Source organism: Pholcus phalangioides, unplaced genomic scaffold (assembly GCF_987345545.1).
Source record: "Pholcus phalangioides strain wild (caught in Gottingen) unplaced genomic scaffold, Ppha-v1.0 ptg000003l_1, whole genome shotgun sequence".
NCBI classification, from domain to species: domain Eukaryota; kingdom Metazoa; phylum Arthropoda; class Arachnida; order Araneae; family Pholcidae; genus Pholcus; species Pholcus phalangioides.
The window spans coordinates 27,337,634-27,361,909 of NW_028301596.1; the positions used below are offsets into that span (position 1 = coordinate 27,337,634).

At 38.3% G+C, this 24,276-nt stretch overlaps 1 protein-coding gene across 2 annotated transcripts in view; it reads right to left on the reverse strand.

The window, feature by feature from the left end:
• The window catches only part of Sos (Son of sevenless guanine nucleotide exchange factor), a 530,159-nt gene that overhangs the window by 110,413 nt on the left and 395,470 nt on the right, over window positions 1-24,276 (reverse strand). For both annotated transcript variants that reach the window (XM_089247363.1, XM_089247362.1), the window contains one exon: window positions 4,315-4,470. In XM_089247363.1, coding sequence (XP_089103489.1) covers window positions 4,315-4,470 — 156 coding nt within the window. The remainder of the gene's footprint in view (window positions 1-4,314; window positions 4,471-24,276) is intronic.

A 24,276-nucleotide genomic window follows, 5' to 3' on the forward strand; every position in this document is an offset into this window, starting at 1 on the left:
TTCTCTTGTATTTTTATCCTACTATATATATAGTTACACATAGTATGACCATATGGCTCATATTTCGTTTCAGTAAGTGTTAATTTTATCAAGCTTGCCAAAAAATGCCTTACCTTTTTGAAATTTTTTAATCATGAATTCGTTATTTTAACATGAGCTACAGGCCTTACATCAATGAAAATGTTCATTTCTTTTATTTTTTTTTATTTGGTCATCCTGGTAATGCACATAGATTCAGAATAATGAAAAACATGCTCGTTTGATTATTTCTTTTCTCCACTACCTTCATTTTCTGTGCAATAGGACTAATTGGACTATTACTTACACAGTTCACAGCCGATTCCAAGAACAGCTTTTTTATGTTTCTTACCAAGAGGTTCGTAAGCCAAATGTTTTTGTGCAGACATTTCTCAATAGCAATGTGCTGTTTGATCACATCATGGCGCTGTTTTTGTAATAGTTCTTATTTCAGAGAAGGCACTGGCAAAGACTAAAAGAGTATCGACACATGAAATACCTGAGCATCGTTTGGCAAAAATTGATGAAATCAGGGTCTGAACTACAGGGGGCAACTGCATCGGGTGCAAAATTTTAGGGAACCGAAAATATCACAGAAAACAAAAACATAGTTATAAAATCATCTGAATTGGAAGTGGAGGAGGTGGAAAAATTATGTTTGCCTTCTCACAAAAATCTTAGTTACGACACAGGATAAAATGGTCTTTAATGATTAATAAATAATACTAATAACAAGATACAGAACAAGAGGAAAAAAAATATTCACTGTACTTGGTCAGCCACGTTGAGTGGAAAATTTGGAATACACCATTCTCATCCAAAATGCTGAACGAGTGGTCAAAGGAAGACAAAGGGTGAATTCTCCCCTCCCGGTCCAGTGTGCCAAACCAGCACCAGCTGGTTAATATAAACAAAAACTATTTATTCTTATGCTTTTGCAAAATAAAACAAGACAAGTTAAGGCTTCACACAAACAAGAACATTGAAAACTACACCAAAGTCACTAGATCACTTCTCCTCTGACGAAAGAGAGCCACAGACTGAAATTGTGGTCTCAGAGGAGCGGAAAATTCCAACTTCAGCAAAAACATGGAACATGAAGTGAAAGGACAGTTTTTAGCAATTGACCATGTATGTCTCTTTAGTTTTTTTAAAAAAGTATGGTAATTGTTTATTTGTCACCTGATGTTATATGACCAGCACTGATAGAACACTGAGAGCGATTATGTGTTACTCGGGTGTGGAATCTTTAAATTTTTGGTGAACTCACCCACATACAATAACTGTCACTAGAGGGAAATTTCCCTTACGCTTTACTTTCAACATTTAACAAAAGAATAATTGGAAGGGAAAAAATTCAGTTCAATGTCAATGCCTTTCTCGAGTTTAATGTAGTTCAAATGGCTAAAGTCCCCCACGGAGGAAGTTGGGAGCAAAAGAAGAGCCATTGAAGTGTGAAATTTGCACCTACTCTGGTCTGGTGAATAGGTCATCAGACTCCCCTATCCCCAGGCTCCTCCTTAGTTTCAACTTTGCTCAGAAATAGTTAAAAAAACACCCACTTCAAAGCATTAAACAGGCAAACAGAAATGTCAAAAGCTTGCCACCAGCACTTGACAAAGGTCGGCGGTGTCCGCTTGAGAGCCATGACGCACGGTTTGAGAAACACTGATGAAGTATTTCGGTTCTTTACTTTTAGACAACTTTTAAAAAGCTGTACTCAATGCACTATCTGCTTTGCTTAGATATGGAAAACAAAAAAAAAATATATTAAAGAGTGAAAAATTACATTTTTCTTTTCAAATCTTCAGGAGAATAATACAACAACACTCAGCATTTAAGCAATGGTGATGTGATGCGAATGACAGCTATTTAAGTAATTTATATGGTTTTGAATAATTTAATGTGTTTAATTTCTCTCAAGAATGGTTATTATATAACAAACCAAATTCAATTAAAACCGTTGAATTTTTGTAGCATTTCCCTTGAGGTATATGGGAAGGGGGCATTTTCAGCGAAGTTTCAGTTGTACGATATCCACCCTTATTCGACGTTTTACAGTGGTTTCTTGAATGCTCCATTTTGTGGTGAAGAATCTGTAGAATGGGAAAATAACCTCAGGCAAAAGTTAGAAAGCCTTTCCTTTTCTCTGGCTTATGATTGCTGCATAGGATTTGCTAATAAGAAAAGCGATAATAATCCGACATCATGAAGCTAGCTCAATTGGCGATCGTAAAAAGAGAGACAGGAGGAACACAGAATGCAAAGAAGCAATTTAAAAGTTTGGTATCTTTGCAGGAAGACCCTCATAAAATCTAAATGTAGGTCTTGAGTATCAGGAATGCCAATTCCCAGGAAGTCTTCTTGACTCTGTTATTGTCTGAAGGACTTGTGTGTGAGAATAGGAAGAAAGAAAGAAACCAACACGAATAATGTTTGTCTCCTAGGTGTCGATCTCAATATGATGTCCAAATTGTTTCAGAGTACATGTTCTCAACAAAAATAAAAAATTGCTTCAGGTGAAACAGTAAAAGAAAGTTTTTGAAGCTATGAGGGTTCCAGGATTCTTGGGGTTCCGTCACTTTTGATACCGCAGAACCCCAAAAATGCTCTCACGGAACCACGGTTCCGTGAACACCAGTTGAAAAACCCTGCCCTAGGTGCCGGGACTAACCAGTTGGGAAACACTGGTCTAGCTCATGAAAAGGAGCCACTGCTTGTGAAAAAAATTGTGTGCTTGGGGAAAGACCATGGACTGGAGGTGCATGAGGATGCCATTCAAGAACTAATGCTGAAAAATGTCTAGGAGTTGACGATAGATGAAGTAATGAATCTTTTTTGCACGCACCAGCAAGAGTTTATGGACGGTATCTCATCTGAGGAAGAGAGAAGTCCCTCACATAAAATGAAATTAGAAAGATGTGTAGAATGTGGGAATCTCTGTGGGAAACTCTGTAGAAAAGAACCACCCAAATAAAGCTGTAGCAGTAAGCGAGCAATGAATCCGTCCAACGAAAACTTCAATTTCCCATTTCCCAGAAATCCAAAAACATTAGGCAAAAGCAAGCAGGATTTGATAATGCCTTTTTGAAAGTCACACAAAAACAGAATTAGTTTGCAAACAAAAGCGAGTCTCTAAATCGTCCTAAACGATAGTTCTCCTCTCTCTTGTCATTTAGAGTAAGTTAATTCGTAAACATTAGCATATTGATCTTTATTTATGGCACTATATATATTATTGTGTTTACTTATTGATTGAATGCCGTTTTTATTAGTCGTTTTTATGTGAATTGTGGATCGAATTACCAGAGTTTCCATAATTTCCTATGGGGAAGTTTGATTCGAATAACGAGCAATTCATATAACGAGCACATTGGTGGTACAAATTAAGATTGTTAACTGAAGTTCCACTGTACAATATACAGCTGTGAATGTGCATTTACTTTTGTGAGACCATAGTATTAGAAAAAAAAGTTACTAAAGGTAAAAATATGTTATGAACAACTATACTTCAAAAACTTTTGGGAGCAACAAAAATTTACACACTAATTCAATACTAATTTATTATTATGAAATGTAATATACAGTAGACAAATGCCATCCTAACACATGGGCCTGACCGGGCATGGCCTTGGATCCTCAAACAGAAAGATACTCATGAAAATGAAATCTGGTTGAAATTTTTGAGAGTAATAATGAATTTCTAACCAGGTAGAGGCTCCACTTTGCCGGGGGCCTATGATACTCTTAAGATGGCCTGACAGAGGACGCTGCTTATTGGAATCACAAATAATTTTATTCATAAAGTATGGATTATCATAACATAAATATGCTTAATACCTAATACCATCAATAGATGGCAGCACAATTCTGCCTTGTAATGTGAGAATTATAGCAATAATAATGAAGAACGAAAGTCTGGCTCTGGACGCCATGCGAACTGGCTAAAGTGTTCATAACTCTGCAATCTATGTTCATCACGGTAGTTGGTGGAACAAAGAGTAAATAACCAAGTAACAAAAATGTATCGCATAACATAGGAAAAATTTGGTCGATAGATTTCATTGAATTTCTAAAACATAAGCTATGTTTAAAGAAGATAAATCTGATTTAGGAAAATTTGAGAGCAGAATAAAGATGAAAATATGAAGGTTAAAATATTTTCAGAAATGTTTCACGCTGTGCTACATGAATTACCAATAGATATTCATAACAAATATAATACAATGTTATAAATTTATATTTAAAAATTGATGGAAGAAGTGTGAAGAAGCATTAGTGTTCAAAAAAATTTACATTTGAGGAATGATGGATCATTTTTAACAAATTTGGTGAAGTTTTGAGTTTTTCTTTTTTCGTCCATACACTGCCAACCAGTTCAGAAGGTTTTACTGCTCTATACAGATCAAATTCCAATAATGTTAGCTGCCTGGCTAATTCAGTCGGATGAAGCTAAAGAAAATAAAATAAATTGATAATATAGATACGCTGCAAAAGTGAACTTAAAAAAATACATAGAAACAAATCTAAACAATATATATGTTCCACATGAAAAAAAATTAAATCCATGCAAGATGTACAAAATTAAAGCTCTCAAATTTCATAATGGTGCATGAAAGAAAAAAAAACCAAGGGTGAGGATTATTTAAATTTTTTTTTCACAAAAATTTTTCAAGGCAATGAAAAATTTTTAACAAGAGGAAAAAAATACTGAAACCAAAATCTATTAATAAAGAACTATTATTACAGGTTTGAGTTCATTATTTACTGTGAACAAAGCATTTAATTTAATAATTTCATTTGTTTTGGCTGTCTCCTTGATCATATCTCCTGATACGCATTTATATAAAAATCCTTATTTTAGAAGTTAAAATTTAAACCAGTAAAAATTTTCAACTGATTCCCAGCCCTACTTAGAATCCGACGAATGTTAATAATATTTCAATGAATGCTACCATGTAAAACAAAGATGTGAAGACAAGATATGCATATTCAAAGGTTTTTAACAGCTTGGCTAATGCGAAGATATATTTCAGAAAGAGAAAATTCAACTGCCCCTACGGAGAATCAAACCCATGGCCTTTCACTTTCCGTTGTTCCGATATTTGTTGCTTTTGTAGTCAAGTGGTCTAGGATGTTCACCTGGAAAATGAAAGTGGATTCGATTCCCTGCAAGGGCAGTAGAATTTCCTCTTTTTCTTAAAGATATCTTCGTATGAGCCAGCTGTTAAAAACCTTTGTATGGATAGTGGAAAGTGACATCATCCTCGGTTAAGTCACCATCTCGTGGCATATAACATTTTAACAAACAATTATCACAGTTAACCTTTTCTCTCAAATATTACGAGACAATAAAACAGAACGATCTCACCGTCATGTCTAGGTATTCACGTATTAGTTAATATCATCCACAAGACACTCCAAGATGTCTACTTCAGGGCAGAAGACTCCCCAACACCAGGTTCAGATGGGTTTGGTGTCTCGAAACAAGTGCTGAGGCCACAGCTCAGCCACTGTGTAGGAAACTGGAGGGGGGGACGTCCGAGGGTAGCCGGTCTGGTCACTAACCAGTCCATAGACGACGGGATCCCGATGACGTTGAATTATCACATGAAGTCAAGCGATGAGACGGTGAGGTGCCAAAGGCACACCTTCCCAATTTTAACACATTGTTCTATCTGAGAGACGATCTGGCTCACACTTCGACAAGGCGTGACACCTTAGTGAGGAAGACAGGAAGTTAGTCGGAAGTAGTAGAGTAAGTCGTGCAGACCTCTATCTGGTTTTTATACAGGAACGTTCCCACAATGCTTCATGACGGAACCAATCACAAGATCGAAGGTGTGGTATTGAGCTTGTGTCTAATTTACATAAATTCATGAGAGAAAAAAAAATATTGTAAAAATTATAATACTGAATCTGGCAACCAATCATAACAAATTGGAGATCTGGCCAGGATCCACAACTCTTAGACCTATTGCACATTGCATAAGCTCATGACATTATGGACCGTGAGGTTGTCCTAGGACCCACCGACGGCGTGGAGGGTGCAATATATTGCACATTTATAAAACACTTTGCTGATCATTTACGTTATATTGCACAATTAATTAAACATTGAGTTTGACAACGACTCGGCGCGGTTCCCACCGAAGAGCCACGGGACCCCCCAGAGAGAAAAAGAAGGTAACTAGATGAGCTATTGGGATCTCTGACATGGATGTAAAACGGAATTAATATGGGACGTCGGCAGCCCGACCTCTGGCCCCATTCTCGTCTGACAGACAAGAGATCCCACCCCACCATCAAACTGGTCTGAACTGGATCACCAGCGGAAGCCCCGGGTGGTTACCGATAGAGAATGAACCCTGGGGCCTAAACAAGATTAAATGAACATTGAGATTGTAAGAGATCCCAGGTCGTCATGTTACAGGCAGTGTCAGCAATTGTGAGCTTCGAGTTAGATCTGACCGTCCATGTACAGTCCAGTTCAGTGCACACGAGCTCCAAGGAAAGATTGAGATATTCGTTGCCTTTGTAGTCTAGCAGTATAGGGCATTCACCCAGAAAGTGAAAGGACGTGGGTTCAATCCCCCACAACAGCAGTTGCATCTTCTCTTTTTCCTAAATATATCTTCGTATCAGCCAGCTGTTAAAACCTTTGTATGGATAGCAGAAAAAATATCATCCTCGGATAAGATATGCATACTTATGAATATATAACACAACATATTTTTACAGTTTTTATACTCCATCACCAGTCATATAGAAACATAATTTTGCATCATAATAAGTAATTTATTTTACTAATGATCATAAACATACTTTTGCAAATATATACAGGGTGATTCAGAAAAGATGGGGAAAAACGGACGCCATCCTATATGTTGTAAATGTTAGAACGGTTGCAAGCTGGAATAACTTCACGGGGATGGCATCCGTGCCTTTTATTCACTGTGACACAGATTTGCATAAGGCTTCTTCTTCTGCAGGTTACATTTGCATGCATGGTGTTCTTTTTCTCCCGATAAATTTTTTAACATGACAACCTAGGATCTTCACAAAATCTTTCATTTCAATTTATTAATTCTAGTTTAAGCCCCAGGGATCCCTCGGTTACTGGAAACCCCTCAAGGTACCCTCTGGCATTCCGGCTCGGACCAGTTATGTTCGCTAAGTCAGGGTGGGGTCTCCAGTCTGGGTCATTCCATGTCAAATCACCGGCCATGACACCCATAGTCTAAGATTTCAATGATTTTTTTGTTTATTTGTTGCTTTCACCATCCTTATTAACTGTGTGAAATATTATTTGCATATCTCTAAAACTTTTCGAGAAAAAAAATGTTGAAATTTATCAAAAAATTATGCAGATGACTTTTCAAAGGCTCAATTTTTAAGTGGCATTGTTTGAGAAAATAAATCGTAACTTTTTCAATTTTCAATATATTCAAGTGAAATTTTCACTAAAGTGTTCACAAAAACATACAGAATATGAATGAAAATAATTCATACGCTTACATTTGAAATTTAAATGCTAAAAAATTATGTAAACTTTGTTTTTGTGGAATTTTTCGTTGGAAAAAATACAATTTTTCTAATGTATTTTTAGACCAGAGGCACAGCAGTTACCAAAACAACTTTTATTTTAAATTCTCATAAATATATGAAGTAAAATACTGGAGAAAAAAAATATTGGTTTTTTGACCGTTAATATATTTATTCTGGCTCGCAACACAAAATTCATCAAAATAAGACTGGATCGCTCCGATTTCAAATTATTCAACTAGATACTGAAATACAACCCATCATCCCAGATTCCAATTATTATTTTTTGTTTATTAATTTTACCATTCTTGTTGATCATGCAAAATTTCATGTACATATCTCAAAAACATTTTGAGAAAAAAAAATGTTTTCTAACCTCACAAATGACGTTTCTAAGGCTAACCCCATTCAAGCAATATTATTTATGAAAATATATCATAACTTTGCAGATTTTCAATACATTCAAAAGAAATTTTCACTAAAATGCTCACAAAAAAAAAAAAAATGCAGATTATGAATAGAAAAGAAAATGTAAACCTTATAGAGGAAAAAGGTCATTTTAATTTAATTTTTTTTATTAATTATTAATTTTTTTATTTTTAACACAATTTTTTAAACACTTTTTTGGATGCACAGCATGAATTTTCAATTTTTTTCAAAATTTAATCCTATTAATATATTAAGAAAGTCTTTAGAAGAGTAAACATTATTTTGACAGTTAATACATTTGAGTAACAAAACAATTGTACTTATATGACTAATTAATTTGTTAATTTGTCACTAAATTAAGTTTCATGAGTAGTTAATGCAAATCATTCAAAACAATTGATAAATTTTAAAATTCTAGGATTAAATGAATTCATGAAATAATTAGAAATGTTAATGTAATGTGTCAAATCAGAGTTGGTTAAAAAAAAAAAGGTTTTGGTTTAAATTCATACTTAAAATAAATTCATTTATTGTTGAATAAAATAATTTTTTAAATTAAACCTTCATGTTCAGATTCTTATAAAAGTGTTCAAATTCCAAATAATTAAAAGAATAATTAATTCCACTTTTAATTGATTTATAAATATTTCTTATGATGCAACAAAGGTGAACTTTTGCAATCTAATATTATATTTTTACATAAAGAATTGTTTTGTATCTGATAAATCCAGATAATATTAATCATATAGATATAGATGTATTTTGAAGTTTTTTTTAACTTAAATTATAAAGTTATTTTACGAAAACAGTTTAAATTTTTTTTTTAATTTGATTTTTACAGCATATATTTTAATAAACATATATTTAATATATATGATAAATATGAAATGGTTATACTTGTGTAACAAAAAATTCTACATTATAATATTTAATGCAGGCCTATAGATTTTTCCCCAGAAATAATTTAAAATTGCTGATAAAAAGCCAGAATAAGAGGCATCAAATCACAAAGAATGAAATAATTATCAGATACAACTTGATTGTTGTAGCTGAGGCAGATGGAAGAGAGTAGAATTAAAACCTAATGTATATAATGCCTGGTGGTGATATATTAGATGTGATGTTTCTTGTTGTGATGATGATTGTAAAAAATAAAAATATCTTCTGTAAAGATATAAACTATGGCACACTGGTCTTTGTCCTTTAGAGGGCAGCTGGTGTCTTGTTTAATTATAAGACTATCATCTGAACAGGTGATGATAAAGTCACTGCTGCTGCTTCATTGAGAAAACTAAAACGAAAGTGTTAGAACTAAACTGCCCCCCCCCCCCATCAAATGATGCAAGCCTTAATTATGATCTTGCAGATCTTGACAGATAATGTGCTCCATAAAGTAGCCTACTCCAGGGTTAGTAAATTTTTCTTATGATAACACAATTTCCATTTGAGGTAAATATTTTATATCATCATTTTGGAATTCAAAGCAAAATGTCAGAAAAGACACTTGAAATTTATAGTGTTGGAAAAGAAACTGGATCTGACCATCATAAAAAGTGTTATGCAAAAGTGAAAAATCTGTTACCCATTATACCATTGGACCCATCAGACAACAAGCTTTTGATCTTGAGGAGTGGAGAAGTTCTGAACATTTATCTACTGTATGTGAGCATCATAGAGCTTTTTTCTCATAGAAGTAAGAAATATACATGAAAGCGTGCTTTAATCCTGTGGCGCTACTTGTCTTGCAAAATTTTTACATTTTTATTATATTTTTTATGCCACTCACTAGCTAGGCATTATCTAGCGTGTTCTTGTATTGGAGTTCAGTCTGGCTCCAACTGTCGACCGAACATGTCGTAAAAATCTCTCTCTCTTCTATTAAATAACTTAAAAAAGAAAAGAAGTCATGACTCTGTATGAAACAAAGACTCATCCACCAGCACTAGCATCACCATAGTACTGGTGACTCGCATAAAGCAGATGTCTGACAGCCACGAACGAAAACAAGTACTCTTTCTCGCTTCGTAATGTGACTTGCTGCCTTTTTTTTTCCCCTGTGTGTGTGGTGCGTTTGCTGACTGATTGAGGGGGCATCTCCTCAATTCTCTTCCTGGATTGTGCTTAACTTTTTTTGGATATGCCAAACGCGATCAAAGAAACAGGTATGTCTTCTGAATTAGACTTTTCGCATGTTTCTTATCGCGCGCCTTCGATTTGGAAATCCGGTGTCGATCTTTGGTTTCTTCAGATTGAATCGAAATTTAAAATAGCCAGAATTACTGATCCTAAAACGCAATTTCACTGTGTTGTGACAGCTCTCGATGTCGAAGTGTTATCATATGTTAGCGATTTGATCAGAGCTCCTGTTACAGATGATTCTTACAACCAGTTAAAAACAAGCATTTGTCAACAGTTTTCACTGTCGGAAACTTCCCACTTATGAGTTCTACTCCAAGAGCTCACTCTTGGGGATAAGCGACCTTCTCAGTTGTTGCATGGGATGCATACATTGGGTGACGAGAAAATTTCAGATGAAGTGCTTAAAACCCTTTGGTTACAACGTTTGCCTATCCATACACAGCAGATACTTTCTGTTAGTAAGGATACATTGCCGGATTTAGCAGAAATGGCAGATAAAATTACCAAAGTCACTGGGCACACACTGACTATTTCTGAGGTCAGTTGTAACAAAACCATCAGCTTACAATCACTTCAAAGTCAAATTTCGACTTTGACCGTTGCTGTTGTCTTCTATGCTTATCCTGCTGAGAAAAATTTAAAAAGAAAAATTTTAACAAAAAGGGAAGAGCTCGTTCAAATTCTCGGTCTAGTGGTGATGGTACATCCAAACGTAAACCTTATTGTTGGTATCATTTCAAATTCAGTAGAAAAGCATCAAAATGCATTAAACCCTGTGACTGGATGGAAAACTAACTGGCCCATCTGTTTTGGTGACAACAGGTGATGGTCGGCATTTAGGTCGTCTTTTTGTTCATGATCGAAAATCTGGTACTGGTTTTTTAGTGGACCCAAGCGCTAGCATTTTGGTTTTCCCACGAGATACACAGGTACATAAAGCAGCAGATACAAACTTTTTGCTATACGCAGATAATGATACTAAAATTTCTACGTATGGTTGCAAATCTTTATCAGTGGATTTAGGGTTATGCAGACTATTTAGATGGTCTTTCGTTATAGCTGATGTTAATCGCCTGATATTAGGTGCTGATTTCTTAGAACATTATGGTCTATTAGTTGACGTAAAAAAGTCTTGTTTGATTGACAGTTTGACTTCACTTTCAATCAAATGTAGCAATGCCAGTTGCACTACCTTAGGCTTAAAGACCATTAGTGGAGATTCGCCCTACTTAAAAATTTTATCTAAATTTCCGAATCTGACGAATCCTTCTATGCTTGGGGCTACTTCTAAAAAACACTGCGTTACATATTGCATTACTACTAAAGGTTCTCCTATCTTTACCAAAGCCCGCAGACTTTCTCCAGAAAAACTTGCTATTGCAAAGCGTGAAGTTCAATCGCTAATGGATCAGGGCATACTGAGACCTTCAAAAAGTCCATGGGCAAGCCCGATACACATTGTTCCTAAACGTAATGGAGAATATTGTTTATGTGGGGATTACAGAAAACTTAATTCTATAACGTGTCCAGACAGATATCCTATACCACATGTTCATGATTTCAGTTACGGTCTGCAGGGAGAAAGCATTTTTTCTAAATTGGACTTGGTTAAGGCTTATTATCAGATACCTTTAGATCCCGAGTCTGTTGAAAAAACTGCCATTATTACCCCATTCGGACTTTATGACTACTTATATATGTGTTTTGGATTGTCTAACGCGGCACAATCATTTCAACGGTTCATAGATATTGTCTTAAGAGACTTGAACTGTTATGCATATTTAGATGATGTACTAGTTGCATCAGCAACAGAAGAAGAACATCTTAAAGATCTAGAATTGGTTTCTGAACGTTTAAACAGTTTTGGTATAATTCTTAACCCTGATAAATGCATATTTGGGAAATCTGAGATAGAGTTCTTAGGATTTTTGTTTAACAGCAACGGCATTTCTCCTTTGCCAGAAAAAGTTGACATTCTTCGTAACTATCCGCAACCAAAAACGGTTGATGAACTTCGAAGATTTCTAGCAATCCTCAACTTTTTCCACCGTTTCTTAAAAAACGCAGCATCTGACCAGGCTCCCTTGCACTATTTGTGCAAAGGAAAGAAGAAAAAAGATAAATCTCTCATCACTTGGTCGGGGGAAACTATTGCTGCTTTCGAAACGTGTTAACATGCTATTACCAACGGCACGCTTTTGGCTCATCCTAAACACGATGCTGATCTTTCGTTGACAGTCGACGCATCAGATTTCGCTCTCGGAGCTGTTTTACAACAAACTTCCGATGGTGTCGTCGTACCACTCTTATTTTTTTCTCGAAAGTTAACGACAACTGAAAAGAACTATAGTACTTATGATCGCGAGTTGCTTGCGGTTTATAGTTCTATTAAACATTTCAGACACATGTTAGAAGGCAGACCATTTACGATCTACAGTGATCATAGGCCTCTAACTTATGTTTTTCACAAAGTTAATGATAACAGCTCTCCCAGACAACGTCGCCATTTAGAGTATATATCACAATTTTCTATGGACATTCGTTACATTCAGGGTGAGCGAAATGTTGTAGCGGATGCTTTTTCCAGATTGTCCGAAATTAATTTACCTGACTCTATTGATTACGCAGCTATTGCTACTTCACAGAGTACAGACGCCGAATTAACGGCCCTCCGACAACCAGGTGGGGTGCTTGATATAAAACCTATCAAATTCTGTCCTCAGGGTACAGAACTTTTTTGTGACTTATCCACTGGAATTATCCGTCCCTACGTGTCAGAAAAACACAGATATCACGTGTTACAGTCCTTCATAACCTCGCCCATCCAGGCGTTAAATCAACTGTAGACCTTATTTGTCAACGATTTGTGTGGAGCAACTATATTGTCAAATCGTCGTACTTATATTGTCAAATCGTCGTACTTATATTGTCAAATCGTCGTACTTATATTGTCAAATCGTCGTACTTATATTGTCAAATCGCCGTACCTATATTATATATTTTTTTTACATTGTGCCATATGCCGTCCTTCAGACTCGTGGGGGAGTACTGTGGCACTACTTGTCTTGTACAATTTTTACATATTTATTATATATTTTATGCCACTCACTAGCTAGGCATTAACTAGCGTGTTCTTGTATTGGTCTAAAATCTCTCTCTCTCTCTCTTCAATTAAATAACTAAAAAAAGAAAGGAGTCATGACTGTATGTTTCTGAAATAACAACCAGACACATCCACCAGCACTAGCATCACCATAATCCTTTTAAATGCCACGAGAAAAAAATAACAAAAGGTTTAAAGATATTAAACTTGTATTTTTCACAGAAAATAAATGAAATAGATGGCTTTACAAAATCAATTTTACGGCAAAAGATATGCCATGCTTGTAGGGACAAAGTGAATAAACACATCAATAAATTAGATGAAGAAACTGAATATTGTGAAGAGATGAACAGTGATATTGATGTAAAAATAAATAACTTGGAAATGTCAATTCCTAAACAAGAAACACTTGAAGAAATAAATTCAACTCTACAGAACATAGAAGAGTCACCAATTAAACTTTATAGGGTAGCTCCACAGTGCAGGTCAAACTATGCCAAAAGAAAAGTTGAATCTACCTATAACACTTTAAAATCAAAGGTTTGTAAAGTTTTTGAAGAAGAATTACTAGAAATGAATCTTAAAGCACACAGTAAAGTTCCCCTCTTCTTCTTATCGGTCGTAGGTCCTCGGCTGTACCTCCACTACGATTCCAGGGCGAAATAACTGGATTCTAGACTCCCAAAAGGAAGAAAACAACACTTTATTTAATTTATTATCCAACACCTCCACGAAACCGTCCTGTCTCTTCGGTACAAACTTTTACACTACTTCTCTTTTTCGAATGTCTCAAATCGTTCTCGTTTCTCTCTCTCGCGACTCCTGTTTCTCCTCGGCCTTTTTCCAACCTCTTTTCTCCTGAACCTTACACGTCCCATCATCGAAAAGCACATCCATCATTTTTAAATGATGATGATGCTTCAAGAGCGTAACTCGGTTTCTCACTGCTACTGTGACAGGGCGTCGGCATTATCTTGCGTATCACCCTTTCGGGACCCCCAGGCCAACGCATGACGCTATCCGGTAGGCGAGTGTTGTACCGTGCAGTAGCAGCTACTTTGGCGGCGGCCATACCACCCTTGAATGGCAAATAACGGTTGTTCATCCAAGAGTTTATGGGGTGGTGGTCACCACCAGCACAAGAGAAGGATGACCTTTCCCTGCCCTGATTCCTGGGTACACCGTTGTTGACGATTGAAGATTTAGCCGGTTGGCTTCTGGTTTTCTCGGTCTTCGACTGCCGGTTCGTAGCTCTGTTGATTCCTTTGGCAAATGGACACGAAAACAATCGCCAGTCCGATTGCTTGGACGTTTCCTGCCTAGCCGGGAACTGGTTCGTTGCCGATCTCCTCCTGTTGACAGCATGACCATCGTCGTATCGTTTCGAGTTCATCTCCTTGAGCTGCGAGGCCTTGCCCTCGGATGCGGACGCGTCCCGATTGGTCTTGCACTTGACGAGGGCGAGCGTCTTCTTCACCATGTTCCCGTTGACGTAGGGACAGCGCCTCGTACAGACATATGGTATCTTGGATCCTCGATTGACGACTGCCACGTCGACGACTTCTCCGTGTTCTGATATAAACTGCGACACTGACTCGGGTGTCATTCCCTTGGACGGCATGTTGCAGACCGGGGTCATTTTAGCGCATCTGGTCTCGCAAGCCGGTACGGGCACAATACAGCGCACTTTAGTGCCTCCTCCGTTGACTTGGAATTTGTTCGAGTTCCTGAGACAGTACCGGACGACCCTCCAGTCCTTGGTCAGAGTCTTGACCTTCCTGAAAGATGAGACCAACCTCAAGCTGATGTAGCCCTCCTTGTTTCTCTGGATTTGTTTCAGCAGAAAGTTGTTCTTCATGATGTTGAAGTTGGTGAAGTAGCTCTCGACTTGGGATATGATCCTCTCTTCAAGTTCTTCGTTAGGTATGCAAAAATCGTTGTTATTGCCGTTGTTGGCCTTCTGTTTGCCATCGGCAGATGAAGTACACACACCGTCCCTACGGCTCGGCTCATTGATCGGACTTGGAACTGGTACATTTTCCAAGAGTGCGTCGTATGCCGTCGGACATATTAACATTTCATTTATCAAGCGACTCGACACTGCGCAAGTAATTGGCACGTATCCGTGTTTGCCGTCGCTGATCTTCATCATACATATTTTGAGAGGGGCTATCTCACTTTCGCCAAATGCGGACTTGATCCTTATTCTCCCCTTGCCTTCACTGTCGTCGATCTCAACCAAATCAGATCTAACGACTGAGATCTGGGTCCCAGAATCAACTACGCCTCTTATTGTCTTCTGACCACATTTCAAACTCATGGTCTGCGGTGTGTCAATGTCCGCACCAACACCAGCTGCCGGCACCGTGATATGTGCTGTTAGAACTGTGGTTTATTCAATCATATCCCCCTCTTCTGTCTGGACAGAGTTCACCTGGGCCCGACTCAATGGCTCCTGCTGGTCTCTTGCAGAACAAAACCTTGCTATATGGCCTTCTGCTCCACACGCGTAACAAGTGACTGCAGCTCTCTCTCTGGAATTCGAACCCATCGTCGCCTTAGGTGTGAAGGACTCACCCTGAAGCCTCTGGTTTCCGCTGGCTTTCCATCTCGGATTTTGATGAACCGGTCTTGGGGTTCTCGTCCTGTCACTAGGAAAGGGTGTCTTCAGAGTCCTCTTCACATCATCGAATCTATCTAGTTTCTCCGATAGCTCACTTGGTGACACCATATCACTCCATTCGTCCAGATAGTGTTCCTTAAAATCTGCTGGGACGCGTTTTTTCATTTGATCGGTGATGATTAAATCTCTTAGTTGCTCAAACGTCGTGACCCCCAAAGCCTCCGTCCATCCATCAAAATAGGTACACAGTTCGTGGTAGAAATCTCTCCAGGTGCCATCTTGATTCTTATGGCACGAAGAAAACATCTGTCGGAACTTCTCTGGGGTGAGTTTGAATCTCCGCAATAACAATTCCTTAACTTGATTATAGTCCTGTACTTGCTCTTCCGGCTCGCGGGCAATTAACTGGTTCATCTCGTAGGGTAGAAGTCCCAAGAGCTCAGCTAACCAATCTTCCTGTGCCAGGGCCGCGCGACGAGCTTGCCGCTCGAACAGCACCAGGTACAGACTTATGTCTTCTTCCATTCTGAACTTTTGCATCATGTTCTGGAAATCCCGGCTGGGGGTTCTGCCGCGCCCAGCTTGATTATTCTCCTCTCTTCTGACTCCTGTCTCGATCCTCAGTCTTTCGAGTTCATGTTCCATCTCCTTTTCTCTACGCCGCTCCTCCATCTCCATCTCTTTCTCTCTACGCCTCTCCTCCATCTCTTTCTCTCTACGTCTCTCCTCCATCTCTTTCTCTCTACGCCTCTCCTCCATCTCTTTCTCTCTACGCCTCTCCTCCACCTCTTTCTCTCTACGCCTCTCCTCCATCTCTTTCTCTCTACGCCTCTCCTCCATCTCTTCTCTTTCTTTCCTATTGCCTATGATCGTTTTCAGCATCTCTCTGCACGTCGCTTCGTTGTACAGTTCACTTTCCTGTATGGTACTCACTAGTTGCATTAAGTTGAACTCCGGTCGGACTTCTACCCCCAAGTTGGCGGCCATGGTCTCCAGATCCTCCTTGTTCCCCTTTGCCAAATACGCCATTTTTATTTATCGTCTCGACACCGCCGTAGAACACTTGCTCCTTTTTGCCTGGGCAGGATTGCCCCTCTCAGCACCGGTTGTCGGGTTGACTTCACGAAAAAAAAAAAAACAGCGTGGGTGCTTGACGCTGCTACTATCCTTCTATACGAACCGGGTGGTTCCACCGTCGCTAGGACACTCTTCTTCGAATTCAGCTCGCAATCTTGAGTCGTTGACGCTACGACCTCATCCTACCGACTGCGCCAGTAAAGATCCCCTCTTCTTCTTATCGGTCGTAGGTCCTCGGCTGTACCTCCACTACGATTCCAGGGCGAAATAACTGGATTCTAGACTCCCAAAAGGAAGAAAACAACACTTTATTTAATTTATTATCCAACACCTCCACGAAACCGTCCTGTCTCTTCGGTACAAACTTTTACACTACTTCTCTTTTTCGAATGTCTCAAATCGTTCTCGTTTCTCTCTCTCGCGACTCCTGTTTCTCCTCTGCCTTTTTCCAACCTCTTTTCTCCTGAACCTTACACACACTTAATGAAGATATTAAACAGAAAGCAAATGATATTATTTTAATAGAGTTAATTCGAAAAAAGACTCAATTTAACCATCACAAGAAGGGAAAAATTTCAAATTTTAACTCTGGCCCTGCTTTGTGGAATAAGAAAAAAAATCTACGAAGAGTTCAATGTCACTGAATATGCTGTGCGAAAAGCAGGAGAGCTTTTGTAAATGAAAAAGCAAAGGTGAGCCATTGTGTTTTTATTATAAAAATAATCAAAAATTAAATTTCAATGATTTTTTTGCAATCTAATTTTTTAATGCAAAAGTTTAAATTTTCTTTCCTAGTCATAATCTAAAATTTTTGTGAGTATTTAAGTGGAAATTTCAATTGAATGTATTGAAAATCTGCAAACTGCAAAGTTATGATACATTTTCACAAATAATATTGCTTGAATGGGGTTAGCCTTATAAGTTAACCTCGATAACTTGACAAATATTATTCTCATGTTTGGCATATTACTAAACTCAATGGGAGAAACCTCCAAGATGTCTAAACCCTGTTTAAGTCAACTGAAATTTGTGCTGTGCTATCACCATTAATTTTTCAAATTACCCTTGCATTGATGAAGTCCATGAAGTTTCAAAACATTGCTCACTCACATTTCAACATTTCCTCATTTCATTGTTTTTACATATAGTGGTGTCAGTGCCGGGAGTGTGCTCCAGCACCCACAGTATTGTGGCAAGGGTCAGAGCACCCACACATTTTATTTAAAAATTAAACCTTCCTTCGTACAGCTCAAGATGGTCATCCACAGGTGTGAAACACTTCCGACGCCCATGTTTGCAGATATTCTTCGCACCTTGGGTCACTTCCCACTGTTTGGAACCAGAAAATTAAACCTACTGGTTACGAGCCAAATAAATAATCCACCTTTTTTTAAACACAGCTACCGTGACATGATACACTTTTTTGCACTCTAATATGAGATTTGGAAACTTTTTGCAAAAAAAAAAATTAGGTAATTTTGTTTATTTGAGATATAGAATTGTTCACATATATATGATTATGCATGCATACAACAATGATAGCAAACCATTGTGAAAGTACGATCACACAAAACTCTTCACGAACATAACATCTGCTTTAGGTCAACATGGACATTCCCGAGTTATGGAGGTTCCACTATTTACTGACATGAAGGCCTAATTATTTTAAAAAATTTAACACTGTGACAGATGATTGAATTGAGAAAAAAAACACACCATTGCTTTTTAGACATCAAGTACATGCTTCTGTAGTGTTTATTTTGATTACAAACATTTCCAAACAAGGTGTAAACATGCTCAAATCTCAACAATGACTTGATAATATGCCTGAGGGAAGGTTGTGGCAGAATATACTAGAAACTGCAACATATGTTGCAGAACATTCAGTGTTGTTGCAAAACAATGTCGGTAAAACTTTAAGAACAGAACTCTCTTCTGCACATGAAACACTATCGTGGAATTTTCACTGCAGAACATTTTTTCTCAGCTGAGGGCTCGTTGCAAAACATTCTGCTTTAGGGCCAGCTAGAAAAATTTAGATACAAAAGATGTGTACGTTTACGTCTATCAAACTTCAACCTATGTTGAAAGCTTTTTATTTGGTATACAGTGTGTTTAAAAAAGAATCACCCGATTTGAAATGTGTATATTACGAAAAATATTGAACATTGGTGCTAATTACAATTAATGTTATACTACATGGCTAACCATAGTTTTTTTATAAATCATATTAAAGATGCTTAATATGTCCACCTTGGGATGCACGGCATGTCTATACAGTAGTCAAATTTGTTTCAAAATTTTACTGGAAAATAAAGCCATCCGAATCGGTTTCTAACTGTGGGAAAAGCGTTTTCAAGCATATCAAGATATGTGATTCCTGTAACAATGGTCTCTATGAAAATAATTTCTCCTAGAAATTACACAAAAACATTAACTTTGAAACACCCTGCATAATAAACACTGTTTACAGCCAACTACTGTAATTTCATTGAAGTGTGCCGTGTAGCATTACACCCCTATAAGAATTATTTGTTATAAATCAGCATGGGCAGAGATCTGGGGGGAAGAGGAGGCAGAATTCCCCCAGTGTCAAAGGTGGAGCCACCGTTATAAGCAGTGTGCAGTTGGTATTTCAAAAACTTTTAACATTAATTTTCAAGGTGCACAGGAAAACATAGATGTGTGTGTGTGTGTGTGTGAGGATATATAAATCACACTACATGTACAGTATTTACAATATTTTATGCATATTATGCCATGGGAATCATAAAAAGAATTATATACAATAATTCCATTGCCAAGGCACTGACCCCTGAGGACTCAAAAAATAATGTGTCAAGTAATTCCTGACAGTGTTTGCAGTAGAATTATGGTGCAGAACACTTGGCGGCGATGAAGATGTAAAGATGGCGTGGCCTCAGTTGCTTCTTCAAATTGCTTCGGGGTATATGTATATCCCTCTTTTTTCCGGATGAAATTGTGTAGCACACACACACTCTTCACTATATCCACTACTTTGCAGTTGTTGCGGCACCGTATTGGCACACTTAGCACTTGGAACTTTTCAGTCATCATGCCAAAGGTGCATTCAATTGTTTTCCTTCCCCTGCTCAATCTATAATTGAAGACTCTCTTCGAATTGTCTAGGATTCTTTTAGAATAGGGACGCATTAAATTTTGCGACAACGGGAATGCCTCATCTGCCACAAAGTAATGGGGGAAAGCACTGTCATGTTCATGGCAGGGCAGTCTAGAGAGAGCAGGAATCTCCAGTTGCGAATGTGCAACCAATGTTTCATAGCAGACGCTTGAAATATGCCGCCATCACTACTCCTACCCGCATACCCGGCTCTACCATCGTGAATACACCATCTGCATCGCAGCTTGCTAACAGCACGATGGAGTGGTACGATTTGTAGTTGAAATTGGTAGAACCTGTCTTTGGAAGTTTTTTTATACGGATATGTTTTCCGTCTACTGCACCCATGCAGTTTGGAAGGTTCCACAATGACAGAAAACGTTCTGCAATTTTTCTCCATCGTTGCTACGTGTCTGATTTTGCCAAATATTGCGCGTGTAGCTCATCCCACAATATTCAGGCAGATTGTAGTCTCAGCTATAATCTGCCTGATTGTGGTCTTCCCTCGGGCAAAGTACAGACCAAGGGAGACAAAGGTACATCCTGTAGCCAGATACCTGCAAAATAATTTATATCAATTACATGGGGGTTGGAGACAACAGAAATATATTGAAATTGAAATTCAAACCAAAAATTATTTTTATTTTGCTGAATTTTTTTAAAAAACTGAAAATTTTATTTCACCTCACTTTTAAAATATACAGTCTAACCCTGATGTAACGCCACCATTTGTCTTGCAGGTTTCTGGCGCTATAATGCGTTTGGCGTCATATCCAATAACAAATTAACACATTTAATTCCTTTGATGTGGAAGATTTGTTCACTGGAAAATTTTGTCACTGAGCGGGGTTGGTCAACAGGGATGTTTGATGATTGAGGATGTCAACAGGGTTTGACTATATGTACACTGCTCAAAACAATTAGGGGAACACATGGTTTTAACAAAATTACGCAAGGATGTATACCGATAAGTAACATAAAATGAATCATCCATAATTTAAAAAAGGAAACGGAAGAAGAAAACTTCATATGCAAATCAAAGTTCATGACGTCAAAAACCAGAAAAAGGAGATAAGGGCAGAAATCGGGATGTTGCAGAAACGTCTGTTTTACTGTCGTAACTGTGAAGTTCGATTGCGCAGTATTTTTTTTTTGAGACAAGGTGACTTGAGGATGTCTCAACAACGTGATTTACCGGAATCCATGGCATGGCATGTTATAGGCAGACTGGAATCTGAACAAACACAACGTAGTGTCGCGGACGCTGTTGGAGTCGCCAGAAGTGTTGTTGCAAGGCTGTGGAATCGATTCCAAGAAAAAGGAAATGTTAGACGTCGACCACGCGCCACTACAGCAACTGATGACCGGTATGGACGGTGAACAGCCCGTCGAAACAGAACAGAGAATGCTACGCAGCTGCAAAGACGGTTGCTCTTGGCAACAGGACGAAGGGTGTCCAGCCAAACAGTACGTAATCGGCTTCATGAGGGAGGGCTCTATGCACGTAGGCCAATGGTCTGCATTCCGTTGACCCCACGCCACCGTGCGGCCAGAAGAAGATGGGATGCTGAACATCGAGATTGGGAGCAACATGATTGGAGCCAAGTGCTGTTTACAGACGAGTCCCGATTCAGTCTGGAGTGTGACACCCGACGTGTTGTGGTATGGAGGGACAGGGGCACTCGAAATAACCCTGCATTCGTTCGTGAAAGGTCACAATACAGACGAGCTGGTTGGATGGTATGGGATGGAATCAGCATAGGCGGACGTACGGACCTGCATATCATTCGGAATGGCACTTTGACGGCCCGAAGGTATGCAGACGAGATACTGCGACCTCATGTCATCCCTTACGCTGGAGCCATTGGAGATTCCTTTGTTTTCCAGGATGATACTGCCCGACCGCATAGAGCTCGTCCGGTGGAGAACATGCTTGAAGCTGAAACAATACAGCGTATGGAATCGCCAGCGTACTCTCCTGACCTGAATCCAATCGAGCATGCTCGGACGACGCATTGCTGCGCGACCAAGGCCGCCTGTTACTGTCCGAGACTTGCAGATTGCACTTCTTGAGGAGTGCAACAGTATTCCCCAAAGTCTGATCGATAACCTCATCGCATCCATGGCAAACAAGTGTGCAGCAGTCTTAGCTGTTCGAGGAGACCACACGCCCTATTAAAACTCATGCATGATGTCTAAACAGTACTTTTTTTTATTGTTTACATGTAACCAAATTGTTGCCCTAAATCATCTTTTCATGTTTTTTCCATATTTTCAAAGAATTAAAGCTTAATTCCAAATTTTTTTACGTCTTTTTTCTGTATTGCGCATTGATACGCGTGTACTATCCATTGTATGCCAATACGTGGCTGTCTCGCACGGTTTTCTTCACTTTTTTGCTTGCTCTCCTAATTGTTTTGCGCAGTGTACTTTATAACTTGGTCATTAAATATGTATTTCATCCTAGGTCTTCTGTGTTAATTTTTCATGTTTTTATTTTGCAGTGCATGACCGCAAAGACAAATGGAAAAAATTGAGAACTACCTTTGTGCGAAAACTGAGACTTCTTCCAAGCGGTTCAGGAACACAAGTCAAAAAACCTTATTATTTGAATGAAGCCATGCAGTTCGCCCTACCTTTTGTGAAGACTGTGGGGGTGCCGAGTGGGAATTTGTTGCCTGTTCCAATGGAACATTCCCAAATCGTTGATCAATCCGAAAGCTCTCAGGTGTCAACTGGTGACAACTCTTTGAGAATTGATGATATAGATATCCCAGACTCGCCACCCAAACCAAGCACTCCTCCGTTAACATCAGCTGCAGCATCACTTCCTAACACACAATCTCAGAGCAGCAGTGGGATATCCCGAAAGCAAAATACCTGCAGCACCAACAATGCAGATGCTGCCTTTGCCGAAAATTTCAGCATAAAGAAGGCAAAAATGACTGCTGTTTCTGCTGCACCTCCTCCGCAACAGTTTATCTGATGCCTTTTACCAGATCTCAGGTTGATGACTAGCGCACAGCTCAGATTATTTAAGAGGAAGTCGATCCTTTTGATAGACAAAATTCTTGGAACCAGTCCCTTTGAGACAACACAAGCTGTTGTCCAACCAGTGGAATTGATACATCAGTGCACAGATGTTAGCTTTAATTCTAGCATCTTTCCTTCCATATGAACAGGCTGATACAAGTTTGACTGAATAAACTCGGTGAAATCAATGTATTTCTCAACAAATTCAAATCAAATGCTTAGATAAAACTTCATTATCATTTTGAAACTATGGATTTCGTTATCAAAGAATTAAAATTAAATAAAAGGTCTAATATGAAAAAGACCAAAAGAAGCCAAACTTGAGTTGTTTTCATTCTAGACCTTTTTATTTAATTTCATCTCTTTTTTGAAAAACTGAGTTTTATCTCATCATTTGATTTTATCGAGAAATATGTTTATTTCACTGCTTTTATTCATCTTGTGACAAACATTAATTATATACCTCTTAATATAATTGTATACTTTCTGCATTGTATCTAGGGATATGGTTCCAGTCTGATATTTACCTATTATAAAATTTGTTTTCTTCACATATATTATTTCTTTTATGAAGAAATATTTTTCATATGCCAACTACATTATTAGGTTATTGATGTTTTAATTTTCTAATTTAAATGTATAATATGAAGGTTTTAACAGCTAGCTGAATGGGAGATATATATAGGAAAGAGAAAATTAAACTGCCCTTGCGGGGAATCGAACTCACATCCTCTCACTTGAAGGGTGAGCACCCTTGACTACAAAGGCAATGAAAATCTTAGTCTTTCCTTGGTGCTCATATGCACTGAACGCCACTGTACACGGGCTGTCTGACTCAATTTAGGCCAAAGCTCGCAATTGTTGACACTGCCACCAGATGGCTACTTAACTAGATTTAACCATCCATGTAAGGTCCCGTTCAGTGCATGCAAGCTCCAAGAAAAGATCAAAATATTTGTTGCCTTCGTGGTGTAGGGTACTCACCTGGCAAGTGAGAGGACAGGGGGTTCGATTACTCACAAGGGCAGTTGAATTTTCTCTCTTTCCTGAATATGTCTTTGCATCAGCCAGCTGTAAAAAACCTTCTATGGATAGCCGAGAGTGATATCGTCCTTCGATGAATGTATGATGTTTAAATTAAAAAAAAATTAGGTAATTTGAATTTAC